At 39.6% G+C, this 24128-nt stretch overlaps 1 protein-coding gene across 1 annotated transcript in view; it reads left to right on the top strand.

Moving 5' to 3' along the window:
• The window catches only part of LOC130908017 (protein EFR3 homolog B), an 82821-nt gene extending 60077 nt beyond the window's left edge, over window positions 1-22744 (top strand). Inside the window, exons 14-23 of the mRNA XM_057823606.1 lie at window positions 2028-2103; window positions 2171-2332; window positions 4322-4453; window positions 8664-8731; window positions 8801-8928; window positions 8995-9086; window positions 9214-9262; window positions 19558-19664; window positions 19768-19817; window positions 19890-22744. Coding sequence (XP_057679589.1) covers window positions 2028-2103; window positions 2171-2332; window positions 4322-4453; window positions 8664-8731; window positions 8801-8928; window positions 8995-9086; window positions 9214-9262; window positions 19558-19664; window positions 19768-19817; window positions 19890-19995 — 970 coding nt within the window. The 3' untranslated portion in view covers window positions 19996-22744. The remainder of the gene's footprint in view (window positions 1-2027; window positions 2104-2170; window positions 2333-4321; window positions 4454-8663; window positions 8732-8800; window positions 8929-8994; window positions 9087-9213; window positions 9263-19557; window positions 19665-19767; window positions 19818-19889) is intronic.
• Window positions 22745-24128: the final 1384 nt, after the last annotated feature.

Below are 24128 nucleotides of genomic sequence, written 5' to 3'. Positions count from 1 at the left end.
ATGTAAACGCTGGATCGGAATAGATGAAGTGACATGTAAACAGCTGATCTGAAATGATCATTCGGAATGATTTGAATCGGTATAAATAAAAGTCAGCATGTAAACGTGGCTAATGACTACTGAGCTAAAATTGATAGTTAGCATTATTGAGTTTTTATTTTACACCCTCATCACTCCACAACGCTAGGTTATGTTAAAGCCTGTATGTAAGACACGTTAGCAACGCATCGACAGTGGTCAAAATTAATAGAAACCTAGCCCTCCGCAGGGCTAACGTTACGTGAGCTAGTGACAGTAACGTTAATCTTATTTATTAGTGCTTAGCGCTCTTTATTAGTGCTTAGCGCTCTTCTGCTTTAAGATGGCGGCTGTTTACTGACGATGCCCAGAGGCGGCCGAGTCTGTCATCTCGCATCTAGTTCAACATACATGTGATCTCTATGAGACTCATCAGACGCTACCTGCTACCAACGAAGCATCGTGCGGGCTAGTATTTAGCAACGTCGGCGTCGTTTGTAGCGGCTGTCGGCTGCAGTAAGTTTTTTTTTAAAAAATTTTATGCTTCTTCCTCTACGCACGTGACATCAGAGTGTTGTCCCGCAGTAAAAGTAGTCCGAGTAAAACGTGATGCTTAGAGCTGTCAAAATAAACGATTACTCGAGGTGAATAGAATTACTTGGATGAGTTTTTAAACTTGAGTTACTCGAGTTGCTCGAGTATTCGTTTCAGCTCTAGTTTTAACCCCTTGTACTGACTCCATTTTAAAAGGTGCAAAAAGGCTTCGAAATACAAGTTGACAATTTATTCCAAGTCGACAGCAAGGGAAAAACAGCAAACAGACCAAGACAAGGAGGAAGGGTCTGGTGAACCGGGCTGTGGTCCGGAAGAAGGGTGTGTTTAAGCGTTGTTTAGGGTTATTGTCTGTTGTGGATTGGGCAGAAGAGTTCGGGCGTTACTGTTGACAGGGCAACGAGAGTTTAGATTTTTACCAGCGTCAGCGCCACATGAGTGCTGAGTGTCCAACAGGTTCCTCCGTTATCAGATGTTCCTTGTGTGGGAAGAGGATGTCCTTTCATTGTTCTGGATTGTCCATTGTTGTGTACCAGAACAGCTGATGGGATTTGGTGGTCCACAAGTGGGCATGTAGATGTCTTGGACATCCCTTGCTTGTCTCGCTCAGTCAGCTGCATGATGCGCATGTGGAGCTTCCGTACTCAGCAGGCATCCTGTAGTTGTAATCTCCCTTTTCTGCCGATTGTCTTGGCGCTGCAAATTCTAATCACTCCAAGTCCAACTACTACTTCAAATGCATTCTACTTGTCTTCTTAAACTATGATTTAAATGCTATTTATTTTATATGGGGTGTGTTAGAGTAATACAAACAGTAAATATGGGAAAAGATACTACTTCCTTCATTATGCATGCAATAACAATTACTATGGGCTTGCTATTATTGTACTTTCAAAACAGCATTAAATGCAGATACAAAATAAAATCCTGAGTGTTTTAAACTATGCAGAATGGCACTTTCCTTTCACAAGAACAATAAATAACCTGAGCTTAGCCTCAAACGTTATAAAAATTCCCAAGTAAGGATCTAAGAACAATTGTCTCATTTACAAAGCAAAAGTCCGCTAGCTAAATGCTATAAAATGCTATAGTTTTTTATTTTTACAAAGCTCTTAACAAATCGTTCAAACACGTATTCCCACTAAACAAATGTAAATATACTTTGAAATTACGAATACAGAAACAAACATATTAGCTAAAACAAAAACTTACCTTATGTTGACCTTAACAGAGAGCAGCTGTATTCAGCCATGTTAGGCATGTCATGTTCACTATTGCCACTAGAGGGCAGTGTATCCATCCAAATCAATAAAACTAAATGCAAACACTTTCAAAACAAACCATTACAACACCATTCTTATTAAACGAATCGAACTTTTTTTTCTAGTCGAATTAATCAATTAATCGTTGCAGCACTCAAACACACTAACCAACCTCTCTATGGTTTTCGGTTACAGCATTATCACTGACATTTCCGTGCTGAAACTCAAAGTGGACAAGTGCTCCAGACAGGACAACCTGTTCATGAAAAAGGTATCAGAATAAGTTGAATTTGATTGTGTGCAATATCTATACATTAACGTATTTCTTCTACTGCTAGCATGGACAGCAGTTGTATCGACACATCTACTTGGGATGTAAAGAGCAGAGCAGCAGCCGTGAACACTACGAGAGTCTCTTCGCTCTGCTTGGTCTTCTCAGCGTGGAACTCGCCAATGAAGAAGTGGTCGTAGACCTTATTCGCTTGGCGCTAGCGCTGCAGGTATGGTTGGACTGGAGTTAGTTATTGTATTACAAAGCATATCAAGTAGTAAGAGAGAAAAATCAATAAGCTATGCTAATTTCAGATTTCAAGTAAGCAGAACTCAAATTTTCAAGTTTTCTTCAGTAACGTGTTATTTTGAGTATTCCTAAGTCACCACATTAAGACTGTTAACTTGATAGAATGAGTTATGCTGACTTAAATTACCAAGTTTTATCGAAAGACCTATGTTTCTTAGTATGCAGAACTTTGATAAGTTGTGTTGACTTGAAATGTTTAGTTGTGTGAACTCACTCCCATTCCGATGCCTTCAAAAGAGTGGACTGGCAAAGCATAGCTAGCTAGACTGTTTAGCTTACTTGTCTTGAGATCCATGTTTGAATTCTGCTTGAGTTAACTAACTTTACCAGTTTACGTAAAATGTTAAGTTCTGAAAAATGTTCAGCTCTTTGCGATAAATTCCAGTTTTTCCATCAAAACTGGCAAATGCAAGTTAAATAGGTTAACCCTTTAACACCTAAGCCAATTTTGGCCGAATTTGAATGCATTTGATGTTGCCTTTATATTTCAAAGAAAAAATGTTCACAATGGCCAAGTTGGGTCCCTTTTTTTCAGGACACCTTGAACTTCACGTCCAAACTGTTGTTTTCTTCACTGACCAATTATAATCCACATTTTGGACCCAAAAAGGCAAAAAAAATCCCAAAATCTTTTTTTCAAAATTTGTAATGTTGATGTCCCATTGACAAACAAACATGCTCGACCAACCGTTTTGAAGCTTGATAATATTTATTCAACTTGTTTGGATGAACATTCAGTAGAAAAAAATAAGAATAGTTTTATGTTTGACAATTCAACACAAACATCAGGTATGGTCACTGGCTTTTTTGGCCTTTACACATACTATGGTCAAAACAGGTTATATACAGTCCAAAATACTGAGAAAAATTTATATATATCATCGAATACAAAAAGGGTTTGGAGGATATCTCTTTGTGAAGTTAGGTATTGTACCCATCACCTTATCAAAAATATATACGTACATGCAATCAAGATTCTCGAACGCACATCTATATAAAAATTTAAGATTTTAGTGAAGAAAAATATAACATTGAAAAAAAGTATTTTAAAAAATATTGACAAGTAGTTCAGTTCAATTCAAAATTTTCAGGCAAGCGACCCAATAGTTTTTTTTTATTTTTTATTTTTTGCGAACTCATTAAAGCTTCTTGAACAGGTCACGGAGGGAGCTGCGTCACACACAACGTCACACTGTCTACTCTTTCGCCATTTGCGCACCGGTGTCACTTCTACTCGCCGAGACGCCGACTCATCCAAAGAAAACAACGACAAATACGGCTCATCTTGTTCCTTGAGTTAATGAAATAATGCATTAGCTTGCGCTAAATTTAGTTTTAGATTCATTCTGCACGTTTCAAAGTCGGTCGCTCAATCCAACCGGCCGTTGCTTGCTTCGCATGCCTCCCTTTCCTTAGTTGGCGCCTCGCTGGGAAATTTATTAAAAATGTTCACATTCGGTTCGTCTTCTTGACATCACAACGGCTCTTGGGATATGTTGTATTTTGTGCTGCTTTCGGTTTTGAAAAAGGACAGGAAATGATGGAAATACGGAGATAGATACATGGTCCATGCAGCGTTTTAATGCATATTTATGAGTGCAATAAAACTATAAAACTCAAATGACATTATCTCCCGTTTTACTTGGTCGATTGACTTCAAATAAAAACTGATGTGGACATTAACTTCCGCACTTTCAAATGAGACCAACCAGCGGCTCGTGGGTGACGTAATTACAGCGTGACAAAGCTTCAAAGACGATATGCCTAAACGCGTCACTGCCGACACGTTCGGTGTTAAAGGGTTAACTACAATTTTTTTAAGTATGTTTTTAAAAAGGGAGGTTGTGTTGGCGTTCCACAGGGCTCCTTACTTGATCCTCTTTTTTTTTTTTTTTCTTTTTCAATTTAGGACCTGGCTCTGTGTACTGATGAAGCGCTCCCCGTTTACAACCGTTGTGCAGTTCATGCGCTTGCTGCCGCTTACCTCAACCTCATCTGCCAGCTTACTACTGTTCCTGCCTTCTGCCAACACATACACGAGGTCAGTACAGCTTACTAGGGTTGTCAAAAGTATAAAAGTTGATATTACGATAAATATAGATAATATAAATAGATGACCTTTATTGTCATCATCAACATTAATACAAAGCCACATCACTTCCTAATAGATTAAATTTAAGAAAGCCAAGGCGAGAACACTGGGTACTATATTTGATTGCAAAGGTGTTGCTACTCAAATATTTATTTTTGCGTGACCAGGGTCACTAAAAATTGGTTGTCATGGGCAATGTTCCTTCTAATTTTTCATGTGTCTGAGCAGACACACAAGCTCCTTTAGCACAATGAGGACCACTGTGAGCAACATCAGATGTGTATGCTGTGGCACCAGTGTCACGCCTGTTCAAAACCTTGGATCATAGTAAGTTACGCGACTTTTTAAAAAAGAAGAAAACGTTTAATATAATTGAATTGGGCTCTTAAAATGAAAAAAAAAAAAAAATCTTGTTGTTCTTTAGATGTGTACTCTGTTATATGTGAGAGTCCTGCTTAGGCCTGGGTAAGGCCCATGGGTGAGGGTCATTAGATGTCACTAGAATATGCACAAATCTGACTTAAATTTGACCTTTTCTGCTGAATGTGACGCTTGAGGTAGTCCAACTTTCATTCAGTTCACATTTTTCCGTCCGAAAGAGCACTTGCTACCTTGGCTTCGCTGCATGCTTTGCAGAGCTCACTTGAAAAGGAAAAAATCTCACCCAGTTTCACAGCTTGTTCTTCGTTTTGCACATACTCCGACAGCCATTCCATCTTCAAAGAACCACTTTTTTTTTTTTTTAACTTTGGCTGGATGAGTGGATGCGCCGTTCGTTTCGCCATGATAAGAGGTTAGCGTTTGCTCTCTTAACTCCGCTGCACTGTTGTTACCTAGCTAACCTGCAAACACTGTCGATGCTATGATTGGCTGCGTAGCGTAAGTGAACTGTATTCTATTACTGGTTAGACACCTGTTGATCATTGAGTTACGCTGTAAGATGGTACAGAAAACAATATATTTGTTTGATTAACTAGATAATATCAGTTCTAAAATTGGATAAATGGCAGGTAATGAGTTCAATGAGTGCCTTAGGACAGATAATTTACTCTGGGGTATTTTGCCTACGAGTTTTATTACTGTCCGCACTACGTTTAAGGTGCATTTAAGGTCCCCCCGCTTCTGCAAGGTACACCTGCATATGCGCAAACCACGCATGCATAGAAAGGAGCAGCCTCCTGTGTTATGTCATCGTTGGCGCAGTTTGCCTCTAAACCCGAAACTTGTTGCTCCCCCGCGGGAAATTTTGAAATTATTTATACCAGGGGTCGGGAACTCCGTTTTGCGATCACTATTTTTTTCATGAACGCATCGCTCGGGAGCAACAGTAAAGGGACTGAGGGCATACGCGGCTTTTACGAGCAGTCGCTGAGTTGTGATTGAAATAAATCTTTAGAAAACAACAATGAAAGCCTGATATCATTACTTTGGATGTTACAGTCGATGCTTACAAAAAATAACATATGGTGTGGTGCTGCGTACATTTCCTGGAAGTGGAAACTGCAACCAGGAGTTCTTATGCATAACATTGGCGATCCTCCAAATGCCACGTCTTGATGGTACGCCTCCATTGTTTACAATGCCGTCAGGCCGCACTAAAAATGGCGATGACACGCTCCATGATGTCACTTACTTTGTATCCAATTGTTGTACGGAGACAGGTGTAAATATTAAGCGGCGGGTAATATTACTCCGTACAAGAACATGCCGTAAGTCTAACTTCCATAATTTTCGGACTACAAGCTGCTACTTTTTCCCCCTCATTTTGAATCCTTTGGCTTACAGTCCAGTGCGGCTTATTTGTTGATTTATTGAGTTAATGGGTAACACTTCTTTTGACAGCAGTGTCATAAGACTGTCATAATTTTGACATGACAAGCCGAAGGGAAAAGAAGAAGAAGAAGTGACTGTCATGGGCATTAATGAATGCTTATGAGCTGCTTATCCGGCAAATTATGTCACTAACTCTATTTATGTCCAGCTCGGATCTTTTAAATCCATTCAGAAGTGAGATAATTCGCCAGATGACACAAAATGACATTTGTCATAAGTACCCGTATTTTTGAGACTATAAGTCGCTGTTTTTTTCATGGTTTGGTTAGGGGTGCGAATTATACTCAGGAGCGTGTGTGTGAAATTATTAACACATTATTATATCATTTCACATGTTATTTTGGTGTTTTGGAGTGACACTGATGGTTTGGTAAACTTGTTAACATGTTCTTTATGCTATAGTTATCTGAATAACTCTTCATAACTATGTTACGTTAACATACCGGCCACGTTCGCATTTGGTTGTTCATGCATTATGTAACATTATCATCAGTGTTGTTAATAACGGCGTTAGAATATAGCGGCGTTATTTTCTTCAGTAGTGCGTAATCTAATTAATTACTTTTCTCATCTTGGCAACGCCGTTACCGTTACTGAGGCGGGAAAGGTGTGCGTTACTATGCGTTACGATGTTGGTTGACTGACGCGAGAAAAGTCTGAAAAAGACAGACTCACGGAGACGAGAGAGCAGAGCAGGAGTGGGGAGAAGGCAAGGGAGTGTGACACCGTTGCAAACGTGATGCTACTATGCTAGGTGGCTCCACTAATACCTGACTGTAGCCGATAGCCTACAAACTACGCCCACATGATGGTTCGGTAGATATCACATTTATACAGAACTAGATGCAAATGACAGATACGGCGGGATTAGCAACATGTATAATAAAGAACTAGATGCGTTAGTAAACAGCCACCATCTTAAAGCAGTAGACTTCTCAGGAAGGCTCTGTTGTAGAGAACCTTCCTAGCGAACCTAAGTAACTTTTTATCTAAAATTCTCCTAAATCGGCAAAACTTAACTTGAATCTATCTTTAAATGATGAAACAGTTTTAAAACTTACACTTGTCAAAAATAGTCAGAAGGGACCTAATGCAATAACGGGAGCAATTTTAACAACTTTAACGGTTGATTCACAACATTACATGACTTCCACACATAGCAAAGGTTACTATCTAGTTATCGTTATCGCAATCTCCGCAATACACCTGTGCAGGGGTCGCGTTAACCGAATATTTTCCGTCGTTGACAGTTTTTTTAAAACGGTGACGGAAAAAACTGAAGTCCATCTGTCGTTTTGACAGGTTGCAATTCACACCCCAGACCACAGGGTGGCGAGTGAGTATATTAATTAGCTACTGTCTCTCTTGATGCATGACGTTGTTGGCCTCACTCGGAAAAATGTCAAGGCAACTGAGTGTCCGAAGTTTCTTCAAAAAGCCCCAAAACGACGATGGTGTTGATAAAAGAGTGTGGCCGCAGAGTGCGGATTCAGCCTCCAGAACAACATCAAAACGGCCATGAGAAGTCGTCTGTCCGAGGCAAAAGTCCAAAACCTCATGGCAATAGCCTCTGCAGCAATCCCAGTTGAGACATTTGATTATGCACAAGCGGGCACGCAATTCAAGTCCATGCGCACCAGGAGGAAGGTGTGAGACTGCGTTCACGCCACAGCAGGGGAGCTGTTTCATTGTTCCATATGTAGCCTACCTACTGGGGCCACAGTCAGCTGTTTTTGTCACTGCGGAGAAAAAGTTACATATTCATCTGCTTGATGTGTGATGGCACGGTGTGGATTCTCTGTTAAGCTTGTTCGGACAGAATATTAATTAAAAATGAATGAAAACTAAATAGTATTGAATATGTCATTATTATCATTTTAAAAATTTAAGTGACGGTTAAAAATAGATTATGACCTGATTTTTATGACCCTGTCAGTCAAAATGACAGACAACGAAAATGTCTCGCGCAACCTCTGCCCCTGTGTCTAGTTAAGTTTAGGGTAAAGAATTGAGCTAGTGCCAATTGTCCCAAAAAACATTTAAACTTCACATTGTGTGACCTTTTTTTTTTTTTTTTTTTTTTTTTTTTTGAGAAAAAAAAACATGAAAATTATCACCAGTTACTTTGGCAAGTAACTAATTACTCTTACATTCAGGTAACTGAGTTACTAACGCAATTACTTTTTGGGAGAAGTAAATTGTAACTGTAATCAATTACTTTTTTAAAGTAAGATTAACAACGCTGATTATCATACTGTACATATCGTACGGTTAAATAAGAGGCATTGTTCTTAAAACTCAGGTCCATATATTTTCCTCGTTTCAGGTGATTGAAGTGAGACAGAAAGAAACTCCTTACCTGTTGCCCGAGGACGTCTTTATCGACGTGCCCAAGTACGTCAACGCCGCAATCCTTTCCTTATATTTCCACTTCATGTAACACCTTTCTTCCCTCTCGCCAAGGCTCCCATCCTCGCTCGACAAGGTAGAAGGCGACGTGTTGTTCCTCCAGTCCAAGATCACGGAAGTCCTCGGAGGCAGCGGTTATAACACGGATCGACTGGTGACCCCCTATGTCCCTCAGTACACCGGTAAGTAAGTTTTCTTCACTCAAATCCTCTAAAATCCCATTTGAAACTGTGTTTTTATTTACGAAGACGAGGACCGTCTCTCGAAGAGAAAGAGCATCGGGGAGACGATCTCACTCCAAGTCGAAGTTGAATCTCGGAACAGTCCGGAGAAAGAAGAGGTAAGAGCCAAAAACAATGCCATGACTTTGCAAAATATTTATGTACTTCAATCATCACTTGAGTTGTGTAAAAATATCTGCATTCTCGTGCCCACTGTGAACTTTGCATGTGGTTTTGTTTTCCTAGCGGACCCCAGCTGAGGAGATCACCTTCGAAACACTCAAAAACGCTATCGGTATGTTCGCATAACACTCGGCACAGTATTTAGAAAAAACAAAAAATGACCGCTACTGATGTGCAAGTGGGTCGCTGGACTAGTTCAGTTTATTGTTCTTCAGTAAAATTATAAGCATCTGTTATTTATTCAAAACTTTAAAGGCTTGAGTTACAGTTTATGTCTACAGGAGTGTTTTAAGACATGACCTTAACATGGTTGATTTAATTTTCATCGAGGGTCGTTGCATATTTGTCGAGCATCACGTTTCTTAAACTGGAAAGGATGTTAATCAAGATCCGGATTTCCACAAGTTTATATGGCATACGTTGTGGTGAGACGCACTGAAGTTCTATAAAAATAAATATATTCCCGCATGTTTAAATCAAATTTGTGGCTGAAGCTTAGAACGTTTTGGAGCCAACGGTATAGCTTCCTGGAGGGGAGACTTGTTCCTTTAGTTTTGATGTAGATTCCAAGTGTGTGGGTGTGACATTGCAAAAAATGAATATGAAACATTACTTTTAACAGATTTTATTTCCCGGTATTTACAGTACATCTGGATCTGATAAAACAACCCCCGAAAAGTCAGGGCTTCTGCCAAAATGAATGAATGTCTACATTAACTCGATGGCCAACATTGACGGCGCTAGACATCCAATTCGTTTAACTCGCTTGGAAGTCTAGCGCCGTAATGGCACTGAAAACAAAGCGTTTACAGGTCACTTGCTGTTGATTTTGAGTCAAAAATCAACAGGTAGTGACCCACAAATGCCCCAAAAGGAAAAGGAAGTGACTGAAAATTGACAGGAAATGACGTGAAATGAAATAAAATACCTGAGTTTAGCCTCAAATGGTATAAAAAAATTAATAAATGAGGATCTATTACAACAAAAGAATGATTGGTCAACTTGAATAGCATAAGTCCGCAAGCTTAAATGCTATAAAATGCTAAGGTTTTTTTTTTTTTTTTTTTTTCCCCCGAAGCTCTTAACAAATCGTTCAAACACATATTCCAACAAAAAAACTCTAAATATATATCTCTAAATTAAATAACAAATGCATAAACAAACATTAGCTCAACCAAAAACATACCTTATGTTGGTCTTAATAGGGAGCAGCTGGATTCGGCTATGTTAGACGATTTACACTGCTAGCCAAAAGTATTGGCGCCCCTGCAATTCTGTCAGATAATGCTCAATTTCTCCCAGGAAATGATTTCAATTACAACTGCTTTGGTGGTAATATCTTCATTTATTTTGCTTGCAATGACAAAACACAAAAGAGAACGGGGGGAAAAAAAGATCATTATCATTTTACACAAATCTCCAAAAATGGGCCGGACAAAAGTATTGGCACCCTCAGCCTAATACATGGGAGCGCAACATTTAGACAAAATAACTGCAAACAACCGCTTCCGGTATCTATCACTGAGTTTCTTACAATGCTCTGCTGCAGTTTTAGACCATTCTTCTTGGGCCAACTGCTCCAGGTCTCTGAGATTTGAAGGGTGGCTTCTCCAAACTGCCATTTTCAGATCTCTCCACAGGTGTTCTATGGGATTCAGGTCTGGACTCATTGCTGGCCATTTTAGAAGTCTCCAGTGCTGTCTCTCAAACTATTTTCTAGTGCTTTTTGAAATGTGTTTTGGGTCATTTTCCTGCTGGAAGACCCATGACCTCTGAGGGAGACCCAGTTTTCTCACACTGAGCCCCACATTATGCTGCAAAATTTTTTGGTAGTCTTCAGTCTTCATCATGACATGTACATGGTCAAGCAGTCCAGTGCTAGAGGTAGCAAAGCAACCCCAAAACATCAGGGAAGCTCCCCTATGTTTGACTGTGGGGACAGTGTTCTTTTCTTTGAAGGCCTTGTTTTTTCCCCATGTAAACTCTTTATGTTGATCCCTTTTCCCAAAAGCTCTACTTTTGTCTAATCTAACCAGAGAACATTCTTCCAAAACGTTTTTGGCTTTCTCAGGTAAGTTTTTGCAAACTCCAGCCTGGCTTTTTTATGTCTCTTGGTCAGAAGTGGGGTCTTCCTGGTTATTCTAGCCTTTTCATTCAGACGCTGACCGATAGTACGGAGTGACACTGTTGTACCTTCGGGCTGCAGGACAGCTTGAACTTGTTTGGATGTTAGTCGAGGTTCTTTATTCCCCATCCGCTCAGTCTTTTATGTCGTCAATTTTTCTCTTCCCTCCATATCAAGGGAGGTTAGCCACAGTGTCATGGGCTTTACACTTATTGATGACACTGCGCACAGTAGACACAGGAACAATCAGGTCTTTGGAGATGGACGTGTAGCCTTGAGATTGCCCATGCTTCCTCACAATTTTGCTTCTCATATCCTCAGACAGTTCCTTGGTCATCTTTCTTTTCTCCATGCTCAATGTGGTACACACAAGGACACAGGGCAGAGGTTGAGTCAACTTTAATCCATGTTAACTTGCTGTAAGTGGGATTTAGTTATTGCCACTACCTGTTATGTGCCACAGGTAAGTAACAGGAGCTGTTAATTACACAAATTAGAGAAGCATCACATGATTTTTCAAAGGGTGCCAAAACTTTTGTCACGCCCATTTTTGGAATTTTGTGTTGATAATGATTTTTTTTTTTTCCATTCTCTTTTGTCTTTTTTCATTGCAAGCAAAATCAGTAAAGGTATTACTACCAAAGCATTTGTAATTGCAATCATTTGCTGGAAGAAATTGAGAATTATCTGACAGAATAGCAGGGGTGCCAATACTTTTGGCCAGCACTGTAACAACTTTGTTGTAGTATACTGTGGCAATAGAATCCTCCGAGTGCCAGCAGAAATGGCTAATTAACGCTAGCATTGCGTTATTTTGTCGTAGCAAATAGTGGATGCCCATCCATTTACAATTCATTTTATTGCAGTATATAGTATCATATGGAACCATATTCGTCTATAAAATCCTGAGTTTTTGAGGAAGTCTGACGAGCTTCTGGCAAGCTTTATCAGTGCTAGTGTAGCGGCTGAGAGCTATGTCCTGGCAAAATTTAGAAAGCCACTCTTTTAAAATACGTCTAATTATCCAATTTTATTATTTTTAACAAGAAAAATACGGTAACAACACTGCCGGGGAGACAAAAAAAAATACAAAGGGAGCCTACGAGGATAAAAGGACACTCAAGAATAAACTATGGCCCTGCATTCACTCGCTGACATGATCCCCCCCACCCTGCCGCCCCAAAGTGAGCTTCGGGTGGGGGGGTGGATGGAGTGCCGGTGGGGGGTATACTGTACAAAATCAAAGGTTTCTCATTGTCAACATCATCATATGCTATTGTTTATCCACAACTGGATTCATTACCTTATTACTATTCATCCTTCACACAGCAGCTGGAAACAAAAATTTAGTTTAATCTATCCGCATGCAACTGGGAGATCAGGATTTCACAACACTGTGCGCTGGTCCTCAAGGGAAACACAGTCTTCCTTAAGGCAAAACACTACCGCTTTTGTCCACTTGCATAGTTTCTATTTAGTTAGAAACATAAAGTCGACGCGTGATTTACTTTATTGGGCAACATAAAATGCTGTGAAGGGTCAGGTTTGTCACCCGTTTGACACGTAATTTTTACATGCAGAAAATAATGCATCGCCGATGTACATTATACAACCATTCAAATTCAAAAACATTGGAGAAATGCAGCCAGTATTCAATTAGCAAATCAATCGACAATCATCTTGATGCGCTAATCATCATTTAGAGACTGAAGCAATCTGACTTTCTAGCCAGACTGCCGGAACCGCACCAGCCGAACCGCCGGACCCACGCTGACGCAGCTCCAACAACCCGGGCCGGCGGGATCCCAACTATCCGGCCAGAAGGCCAAACTCCGCTCGTTCATCTTAATGCTAACCCTTTGTACTGACTCCATTTTGAAAGGTTTAACATGTAAATACCTGCAACATGAAGCAATTATCAGAGAATCCTAAAATTTGAAAAATCGGGTCCTATTGAAACCTTTTTTCAAATTTGTAAAAAGAAAAGTCAAAATGAATACTGTAATTTCCCGAATATAAGGCACACTTTTTTCCCCAAAATCAACTTGTAAAATCATGGTGCGCATTATAAATAGGTACATGGATGGAGACAGAAATTTAAAAAAATAAATATATATATATATATATACATATAAAACTTTTTTTTTTTTTTTTTTTTATTGACACGGCCACGTTGTGTTGAAGAAACGTATGCGGCGATCCGTTGCCGACCATTACGGTACGTGATGTCACCATTTTGTTTAGGTAACACTTCACTCTATCGGCCGAATGATTTTGTCTGTGTTAAATTCTGCTTTTTTCACTCTTCATAAAGCACAGAATTTAGTTTCTTGAACTCATTTGAGTCAGCGTTTATTGCAGCTCCGCAACTCGGACCATAACAAACGTAAGCACACAGACTTCTTGTGTCCGTCAACTATATCTGTCCCTCGGGAAACTCAAACCCAAATAACAATAGTTCCTATTGTTACTGTCGTGTCGACAGCGATGAGCCCTCTCAGATTTCCGACTTACGTTCTCACTTTCATTTTACCGTATCGATCCATGGAAGAAACATTGATTCATCATGATGAAATGAGCAAGTTATACAGCAGCCTTTAAAAGAAAAGTCACATCTGTTTTGTTTTCTCCTAGATTCTGCTAAGTTGGAGAAGTTGTCAAATTATATTGTTTTGAGCTACCAATATGCTATGCTTGTGCTGTGTTTCACCAGTCAGTAAAATGACATTTCTGTATCTGTACACGAGCTCTGTTGTCTTGTATTCTTCTATTTATTGGTGCTAAAATTAGGGTGCGCGTTATAAACGGTTACAATAATTTTTCCTAGATTTTACAAGTAAATTTGGGGTGCGCATTATACACGGGTGCGCCTTATATTTGGGAAATTACGGTATGTGTAATAAGCGCTCTAATATCTATGACCCTTGCTAAATCCTGTTTTTTTTTTCCTCATGGAACCTGCAGATGCATCTGTTGACTTGCATTAGTCTTTTTTTTTTTTTTTTTTTTTTCAAAAAATAAATGTCAAAATTCTGAATTAGTCTCAAAATCATGAAATTTTAGGTGTATCAAATGTGATACAATTGGCAAATAAGGGTTAAAGAAGGCTCCCCGAGAACAAGTTGACAATTTATTCGGGTTGACAGCGATCAAACAGAAAAGTAGAACAGACTCAGACGAGGAGGCAAACTCATTCCAAGGTCACCATATCACACGTCAACTAAAAGTTCCAGAGAAAAAAATGACCACGATTAGTTAAACATTCAGTCTTTTGAAGGCTCTCGCGGGGCGGGCTGTGGGCAGGAAGAAGGGTGTGTTTAGGATTATTGTCTGTCTGTGGATTGGACAGGAGGATTCGGGAGTTACTGTTGTCCGGGCAACGAGAGTTGTGGATTTTGCCACCTCAGCGTCAAAGGGGCTCTCGGAGTCTTGTCAGTCGTGTTATCAGTTGGATATCGGGTGTTCTCCGGTGTTCCTTGTGTTGGGACAGAGCGTCCCGCCATTTGTTCTGCACTGTCCGGGAGAACTGATAGCGAGAGTTGGTGCGTCAGTTGCATGACCGTGATATGAAGGAATTGTTTATCTCTTATGCCCTATATTTTGCTTGTTTTCCTTAAACTATGGTAAAGGTGCTACTGATTTCATATTGGGTGTGTTAGAGTAATACAAACAATTAGACTGTGCCTAAGAGAAAAGGTACCGTCTCCTTCAAGACTAAATTAACTCATTCAGTGTAATTGACAGCGACGGGCGTCCAATCCATTTGAACTAAGAGAGGCTAGCAGTTCAAATGGCTTGGATGTCGATTGCTATCAATACCACTTCAACCTGATACTTCACCGACAGCCCTCCAACATTTTCCATATTTCTTGTCAACCGCCATGAAAGCAGATTATATTTGTCTTGAATCCAAATAAGACATTTGCAAACATCTGCTTTTACTTTAGAAAACAATGCATTTCTGTCATTGTTACCAACCAGTGCAGTAACTGAATCCTAATACGTTTGTGCATTTTACAGTTATAAAAGTATCCACTTTCAGCCCATCTGTTCCAATACTTACCCCACCTTAATAATCACCTTGCTAAAGCATCAGATCCAGATGCAAACGCCTCCGATTACAAGCTGATACATTGATGTCATATTTATCTTTTTGATGTGAAGCCCATATGTTTTCATTCTACAGAAAAAATAAATTGGCCTCACAGTTCCTTTTTGGGAGTGCAACTCATCATTCACGGCGTGATATAAAGCAGTCGTTGAAACGCTCGGACAGCTGACGCTCGGCCCTTAGGGTAGGGGTCATGTTTGGCTGCAATCGCATTAATAAGTCATGTGGAACTTAGAGATGCTGCTTCATGCTAACAAAGTACAGCTTACCGTAGCATTAGAAACTGGAACAACATGTTTCAGTGCTATTGACAACAATCTTGTCATCTCTCTCAAATGGCCGCTTTGAACAAAAAATTGTGGACTTCTCGAATGAGGAGTAAATCAGCAATTTCATGATGATACGATATTGATTTTTTGGGGAAAACAGTCAATAATTGCCGATATTTCACATATGCCACAATTTGATTCAATTCAAGGGTTTTTAGTCAATTTAATACGGAATTATACACGCATTTAACACAATCGGAAGGCAATTCTGTTTTGTTTGACGATTTTGTTGAAGCATTTTAGACATTTGAATGATTTATCTATTTTAGATGATAATAGGCTCTTGGCAAAAACCACAAACCGACGTTGCTCGGGTTTGTGTAACATGAACGCGATACAACCGAATTGCAGATAAAACATATTTACCTTAGAGATGCAGCTCTAATGTAATTAAGGAGTTCATTAGCGGTCGATTTTCAGTGACTGTGTGCAGAATTGTGGCAAGTGACATGGAAGAACAATGAGAGACAGATTATATGTTTCCCACTTACGACTCTTATCCCCCATCACACGTTCACCACATGACCTTAAGAGACAGTGCCTTTACAGAAAACACCAGAACATAGCAACAACCCATGAACCATTGCGGGCGTAACACATAATAAATAAGTCGCTGCAGTATGAATATCTAGCCGAAATGAATCCCTTAGAAACAATCCAGAAAATTGTAAAATAAATAAATAAATAAATAAATACAAATAATCATAAATAAAAAATTGAAATCCATCGTATTGTTGTGGAGTACTCTGGGGCTGCAGCTATCGTTTATTTAGTTAATCGATTAATCCATCAATTAGTAATTGAATCGAGTAATCTGATTACAAACATTTATTGCGTTGTAATACAAGTAAAACAAACAAGTGTTTATGCCTGCAGTAACATTTATTTGGACTTGCTGACATTGCACTTAAATGCATTAAATGCAAAAACAAAAAAAGTTTCTTCAAACTATACCGAATTGTAGTTTCATTTCCCCAGGGCAATAAATGCTTTTAAAAATAGATTCAAATACCTGATCTGAGCCTTATACGATATAAATCATAAATAATGAGGATCTAAGTACAAAAAAAGAATAATTGGCTAACTTGCATAGCAAAAGTCCCCTAGCTTAAATGCTACAAAATGCTAAGGTTTTTTTTTTTTTTTTTTAAATTCAGAAATCGTTCAAACACATACCCCCCCCCCCCCCAAAACAAACAAATACTGCTAAATATGCTTCTAAATTCAATAATGAGTGAACAAACAAACATATAAGCACAAACAAAAACATAACCCTATGTTGTTCTTAACAGGGTGCTTCTGGATTCAGCCATGTTGAGTTATGGCGTATTCACTGTTGCCACTAGAGGGCGGTGTATCCACCCTAAGCAATAAAACCAAATGCAAACACTTTCAAAACAAACCATCACAACACTACTTTAAACAAATACTCAAAGCACCAAAATTTAATTTGAATCTTTTTTTCTAATGAAATTACTCGCACAATCCAGAAGGGTGCCTTACACACACGTGGTCAATTTGGCCACAAAACGTGGCGGCAACTAAGCACTTTACACTCAGTTGGACTTACAACACATCCCAAAGATCCTAAACATCACCTTACGGCATACACTCACCTGCCACTTTATAAGGTACACCATGCTAGTAACGGGTTGGACCCCCTTTTGCCCTCAGAAGTGCCTCAATTCTTCGTGGCATAGATTCAACAAGGTGCTGGAAGCATTCCTCAGAGAGTTTGGTCCATATTGACATGATGGCATCACACAGTTGGTGCAGATTTGTCGGCTGCACATCCATGATGCGAATGTCCCATTCCACCACATCCCAAAGATGCTCTATTGGATTGAGATCTGGTGACTGTGGAGGCCATTTGAGTACAGTGAACTCATTGTCATGCTCAAGAAACCAGTCTGAGATGATTCCAGCTTTTTGACATGGCGCATTATCCTGCTGAAAGTAGCCATCAGAAGTTGGGTACATTGTGGTAGTAAAGGGATGGACATGGTCGGCAAAAATACTTAGGTAGGCTGTGGCGTTCCAACAATGCTCAATTGGTACCAAGGGGCCCAAACAGTGCCAAGAAAATATTCCCCACACCATTATACCACCACCACCAGCCTGAACCGTTGATACAAGGCAGGCAAGGTTTCATGTTGTTGACGCCAAATTCTGACCCTACCATCCGAATGTCGCAGCAGAAATCGAGACTCATCAGACCAGGCAACGTTTTTCCAATCTTCTATTGTACAATTTCGATGACTTTGTGCAAATTGTAGCCTCAGTTTCCTGTTCTTAGCTGAAAGGAGTGGCACCCGGCGTGGTCTTCTGCTGCTGTAGCCCATCTGCCTCAAAGTTCAACGTACTGTGCGTTCAGAGATGCTCCTCTGCCTACTTTGGTTGTAACAGGTGGTTATTTGAGTCAGTGTTGCCTTCCTATCAGCTCGAACCAGTCTGGCCATTTTCCTCTGATCTCTGGCATCAACACGGCATTTCCGCCCACAGAACTGCAGCTCACTGGATATTTTTTCTTTTTCGGACCATTCTCTGTAAACCCTAGAGATGGTTGTGCGTGAAAATCCCAGTAGATCAGCCGTTTCTGAAATACTCAGACCAGCCCTTCTGGCACCAACAACCATGCCACGTTCAAAGTGACTCAAATCACCTTTCTTCCCCATACTGATGCTCGGTTTGAACTGCAGGAGATTGTCTTAAACCATGTCTACATGCCTAAATGCACTGAGTTCCCGCCATGTGATTGGCTGATTAGAAATTAAGTGTTAACGAGCAGTTGGACAGGTGTACCTAATAAAGTGGCCGGTGAGTGTATATGTGCAATACGAATATGATGTACACAATACTCGACGACTACCGGCCGTTGCAACAGCAAAGCTACGAAACGGCCGCGCATGTAGCGGCTCCAACCTAACGCTGGAACCCTCCAGAATGAAGGAAAAATACTCAAACAAGTCAAACTTAGCTCACACATCCCAACTGGTGGCTGCACTTGGCTCAAAAGTGCACCCTCGCTCCACACGCCTTTCTCAGTCCCAAAACAATTAGCGTGTATGACTTGAGACCAAAACAGGAAGTAACTATAAAGGAGCAATCATAGCGGGAACCTTTTTAACATTTTCTATTCAAAATACTCTTTGTACATGACTACAATATTTTTATTGTACATACATTATGAGGCAATAACAAAATAGTAACGCACAGACACTAAGCAAACTAACTTTAATCAGATTACTGGTTTGGAAAAATGAACGCATTCGATTGGTGGTTACTGAAAGAAAATAATCAGATTTAGTGCTGCAACGATTAATCGATTAACTCGAGTAATTCTATTAGAAAAAAGATTGGTTAGAAGAGTGTTTGCATTTAGTTTTAATTGGGGTGGATACACTGCCCTCTAGTGGCACCAGTGAATATGCCATAACTTATTTCACATGGCTGAATCTAGCTGCTTCCTGTTAAGACCAACATGAGGTATATTTTGGTTTAAGCTAATGTTTTTTTAATGCATTTGTAATCTAGTTTATAGGTGTATTTAGCCGTTTTTTTGTGGGAATATGTGTTCGAACCATTTGTTAAGAGCATTGTATAAAACAAAAAAAGTTACCATTCTATAGCATTTATGCTAGCGGACCTTTGCTATGCAAGTTACCCAATTGTTCTTTTATTGTACTTAGATCCTCATTTATTGATGTTTTTTATACCGTTTGAGGCTTTGCTCAGGTATTTTAATTCTTTATGTTCCTTATCTGATTACTCGATTATTCGAACACTATTGCAGTCTGTCTATTGAATTACACCTGACTCTTCATGTTTTTGTCCCCCCCTAGTGGACAGCGTAGGCATGGAGGAGCAGGAGAGGGAGCGTAGGAGGCAAGTGGTGGAAAAGTTCCAGAAAGCTCCCTTCGAGGAGATCGCTGCCCACTGCGGCGCTCGGGTATAAAAAAAACATTTTTTCCCCCTCCAACTTCACACACACCCTTTATTTTTCACCCCGCTGTTGGTCTCAAGTGTCATTTGTCTTGTTTCGACTTGATTAGGCCACCCTGCTGCAAAGCAAACTCAACCAGATCTTTGAGATTACAATCAGGTGAGACAGTTATTTCCTCACAAGAAAAAATTGCTGCCTAATACCGTAACTACAACGACAATTTCTTCTCAGGCCGCCGCCCAGCCCGTCAGGAACCATTTCGTCCGGGTATGGCCAGAACCAGACCCGCTCTGTCCCCATCTACGAGATGAAGTTTCCCGACTTGTGCGTGTATTGAGACTGTGAAGTGAACTTTTCATTTTCTCCTTGAGGGGGGAACTCCGTAACAACCGCAGACGCAGCTGCCGCAAGCCAAAAACTCAACAACAAGCCGCACTTTTCCTGTAGTCCGCTACGTAGGAATGTTTTGGACAATCTTTCCCGTCTTCTGCACTGATTTTGTTAAGAATTTTTGTCTTTGTGCTTTTCATTTCCCCAGCAGCCGTTGTTTTATCCCTATTTATGACTCTAGGATTCATTTTTAACAGTGTCTCTTCCCGGCTCATCGTGAGGTAAGGGTCCCCCCTTATAAATGTGTACATACAGAGAATATATAAATCTTTAAGCTCATGTACAGTCGAGAGGTATGCGCGCGTGTGTGGTTGTAAATATTGTATAGGAACTCAAATTTTAACTTCAGGCGTATATTAGTGCCCTTCGCATATAACCGCAGCCCTGATCTATCTAAAAATAGGAAATATTGCGTTGTTGCCATAGTGTCCTGACTCACGTCGTGTGGGTTGACGCCTCCGAGATGTGGCGTCTTTCCAACTCTTTAAGCCATTTCCAGTATGTGCACAAAAAACAAGCAGGTAGTTTAACAGCAAAACAAAAGGCAATAAATATACTCAGAGGGTAGCAGTTGTATTTGTTCATATCCCTGCATCGGAAGATTTTTAGTCTGGCGACGTCCAACCCTGCCAACGTAAACCATATGAAGCGTGCCGAAGAGGAGACTGATGGGATTAAGTGGCCCACGACAAATAATTGAGGTTCTGTTGACAAGATGACAAACGTCACAAACAATGTTAAAGCGTCATGAATTGAGAGTTCGCCTGAAAAACAACAACTCTCCTTGGCAATTCTTGTGTTTGGATCGGAAGTACTTTCAACTCGACTTGTTTTTGTGCTTCAAGATGGTGAAATTGCTCGAGATTTAAACCCTATCGTGCTTCAAGATGGTGAAATTGCTCGAGATTTAAACCCTATCGAGCATGTATTTTTCCTATTTGAAAAAGCTACCTAGCAAAAAACTCGCTTGAACATTACCAACTCAGTAGCAGTTCTTGTTTGTATCGTAAGTTCCTTCAATTGAAGTTGTTTCAAGTGCTTTAAAATAGCCTACTTTCCAGACTTAAACCCTTTCGAGCATGTGTTTTTCCTGTGACAAATCCAGGCATCCCAAAAGTAAGAATGCATAAATGTTTGAGTATAATTGTTTAACAACTCAACTGAAAGACGACTACTCTCGAATGTTTTTAGGTCAAGCAGTCTCTATAGACTTAAACCCTATCAAGTACGTATTTCCCTAAGTGAATAAATCGGCCAATTCGAGTTCTTATAGTTATCATAAAATTAGGAATGCAAAATGTTCTAGCACAATAAATTAAACCTCGCCTGAGCGGCAACAACTTTTTTGTTTGGATAATATGTTTCATCAATTCAACTTGTTTTAGGCCTGCCAATCTCTCTAGACTTAAAACCTATCTAGCATGCATTTTTCCCGTGTGCAAAACCAGCCTAAATCAAACGTTTAAAGACATCACAAAATTAAGAAAGCCAAAATGTTCTAGCATTATAAATTAAAACCCGAACCAGAACTGCAACAACCTTTGTTAGCAGTTTTTGTTTAGATCGTTTTAGGCCAATCAATCTCTCTCAAATTAAACCCTATCGAGCATGTTTTTTCCTGTTTGAAAAAGCTGCTCAAATGCTAAACCCTAACATCCTAGCAAAAAACTCGCTTGAACATTACCAACTCGGTAGCAGTTCTCGTTTGTATCGCAAGTTCCTTCAATTGAAGTTGTTTCAGGTGCTTTAAAATAGCCTATTTTTCCAGACTTAAACCCTTTCGAGCACGTAGTTTTCCTGTGACGAAATGACCCAAATCCAGGCATCTCAAAAGTAAGTGCATAAATGTTTGAGCATAATTGTTTAAAAACTCAACTGAAAGACGACTACTCTCGATTCTTTTTAGGTCAAGCAATCTCTATAGACTTAAACCCTATCGAGCATGTATTACCCTAAGTGAATAAATCGGCCAATTCGAGTTCTTATAGTTATCATAAAATTAGGAATGCAAAACGTTCAAGCACAATGAATTAAAAACTCGCCTGAGCGGCTGGATAGTACGTGTCATCAATTCAACTTGTTTTAGGCCAATCAATCTCTCTAGACCTAAACCCTATCGAGCATTTTCCTGCATGGATAAATCGGACAAATCGAGTTCTTAAGGTTATCATCAACGTAAAAATGCAAAATGTTCAAGCATAATCGATTTTCAAAAAACTCAACTGGTGACCACTCTTGGTAGCAGTTTTTGTTTGGATCGTATGTGTCATCAATTCAAGTTGTTTCAGGCCAATCGATCTCTCTAGACTTAAACCCTATCGACCATTTTCCTGCGCGAACAAAATCGGACAAATCGAGTTCTTAAAGTTATCATTTAGGATCGTACGTGTCATCAATTCAAGTTTTTTTTAGGCCAATCAATCTCTCCAGACTTAAACCATATTGAGCATGTGTTTTTCCCATGTGCAGAAACAGCCCAAACAAGCATTTAAAGACATCGTAAAAGTATGAATGCAAAATTTTCTAGCATAATAAAAACTCAACTGAACGGCAACAACTTTAGTTTGCAGTTCTTGTTTGCATCGTACCCGTCATCAGTTTTTTTTTTTTTAGGCCTGTCAATCTATCTAGGCCTAAACCCTATCGAGCATGTATTTTTTAATGTGGAAAAAAACAGCCCAAATCAAGCATTTAAAGACATCACAGAAGTAAGAATGCGAAATGTTCTAGCATAATGAATTAAAAACTCGCCTGAGCGGCAATTACTGTCCTGTTTGGATCATACATGTCATCAATTTAACTTGTTTTAGGCCTGCCAATCTCTCTAGACAAACCCCATCGAGCATGTATTTTTCAAGTGTGCAAAAACAGCCCACATCTAGTGTTTAAAGACATCACAAAGGTAAGAAAGCTAAAATGTTCTAGCATAATAAATTAAAATCCCACCTGAACTGCAACAACTTTCATTAGCAGTTTTTGTTTGGATCGTATGTGACGTCAACTCGTTTTAGGCCAATTAATCTCTCGACTTAAACCCTATCGAGCACGTGTTTTTCCTATTTGAAAAAGCGGCTCAAATGCTAAACCCTAACATCCCAGCAAAAAACTCCCTTGAACATTACCAACTCAGTAGCAGTTCTCGTTTGTATCATAAGTTCCTTCAATTGAAGTGGTTTCAGGTGCTTTAAAATAGCCTACTTTCCAGACTTAAACCCTTTCGAGCATGTGCTTTTCCTCTGACGAAATGACCCAAATCCAGGCATCCCAAAAGTATGAATGCATTAATGTTTGAGTATAATGGTTTAAAAACTCAACTGAAAGACGACTACTCTCGATTCTTTTTAGGTCAAGCAATCTCTATAGACTTAAACCCTATCGAGTACGTATTTCCCTAAGTGAATAAATCGGCCAATTCGAGTTCTTATAGTTATCATAAAATTAGGAATGCAAAATGTTCTAGCACAATAAATTAAAAACTCGCCTGAGCGGCAACCACTTTTTTGTTTTGTATAATACGTGTCATCAATTCAACTTGTTTTAGGCCAATCAATCTCTTTAGACTTAAACCCTACCGAGCATTTCCCTGCGTGAATAAATTTGACAAATCGAGTTCTTAAGGGTATCATAAACATAAGAATGCAAAATGTTCTAGCATAATCTATTTTTTAAAAAAATCAACTGGTGACTACTCTTGGTAGCAGTTTTTGTTTGGATCGTATGTGTCATCAATGCAAGTTGTTTTAGACCTGTCAGTCTCTCTAGACTTAAACCCTATCGAGCATGCATTTTTTCCGTGTACTAAAACAGCCCAAAATCAAGCGTTTAAAGACATCACAAAAGTAAGAAGGCAAAATGTACTAGCATAATAATTTAACACTCTACTGAACGGCAACAATCGTTAGCATTTCTTGTTTAGAGACTCTAGACTTAAACCTAATCGAGCATCTGTTTTTCAAATGTGGACGAAACAGCCCAATCAAGCGTTTAAAGACATCACAAAAGTGAGAAAGCCAACATTCCGACACCGTCGGAGACCGTCTGTAGTGGTTCTGTATTTGTTTGGATCTGTATGTCAACCAA

This window comes from Corythoichthys intestinalis, chromosome 19, assembly GCF_030265065.1.
Source record: "Corythoichthys intestinalis isolate RoL2023-P3 chromosome 19, ASM3026506v1, whole genome shotgun sequence".
NCBI classification, from domain to species: domain Eukaryota; kingdom Metazoa; phylum Chordata; class Actinopteri; order Syngnathiformes; family Syngnathidae; genus Corythoichthys; species Corythoichthys intestinalis.
This window is presented reverse-complemented; position numbering and strand designations above follow the sequence as displayed.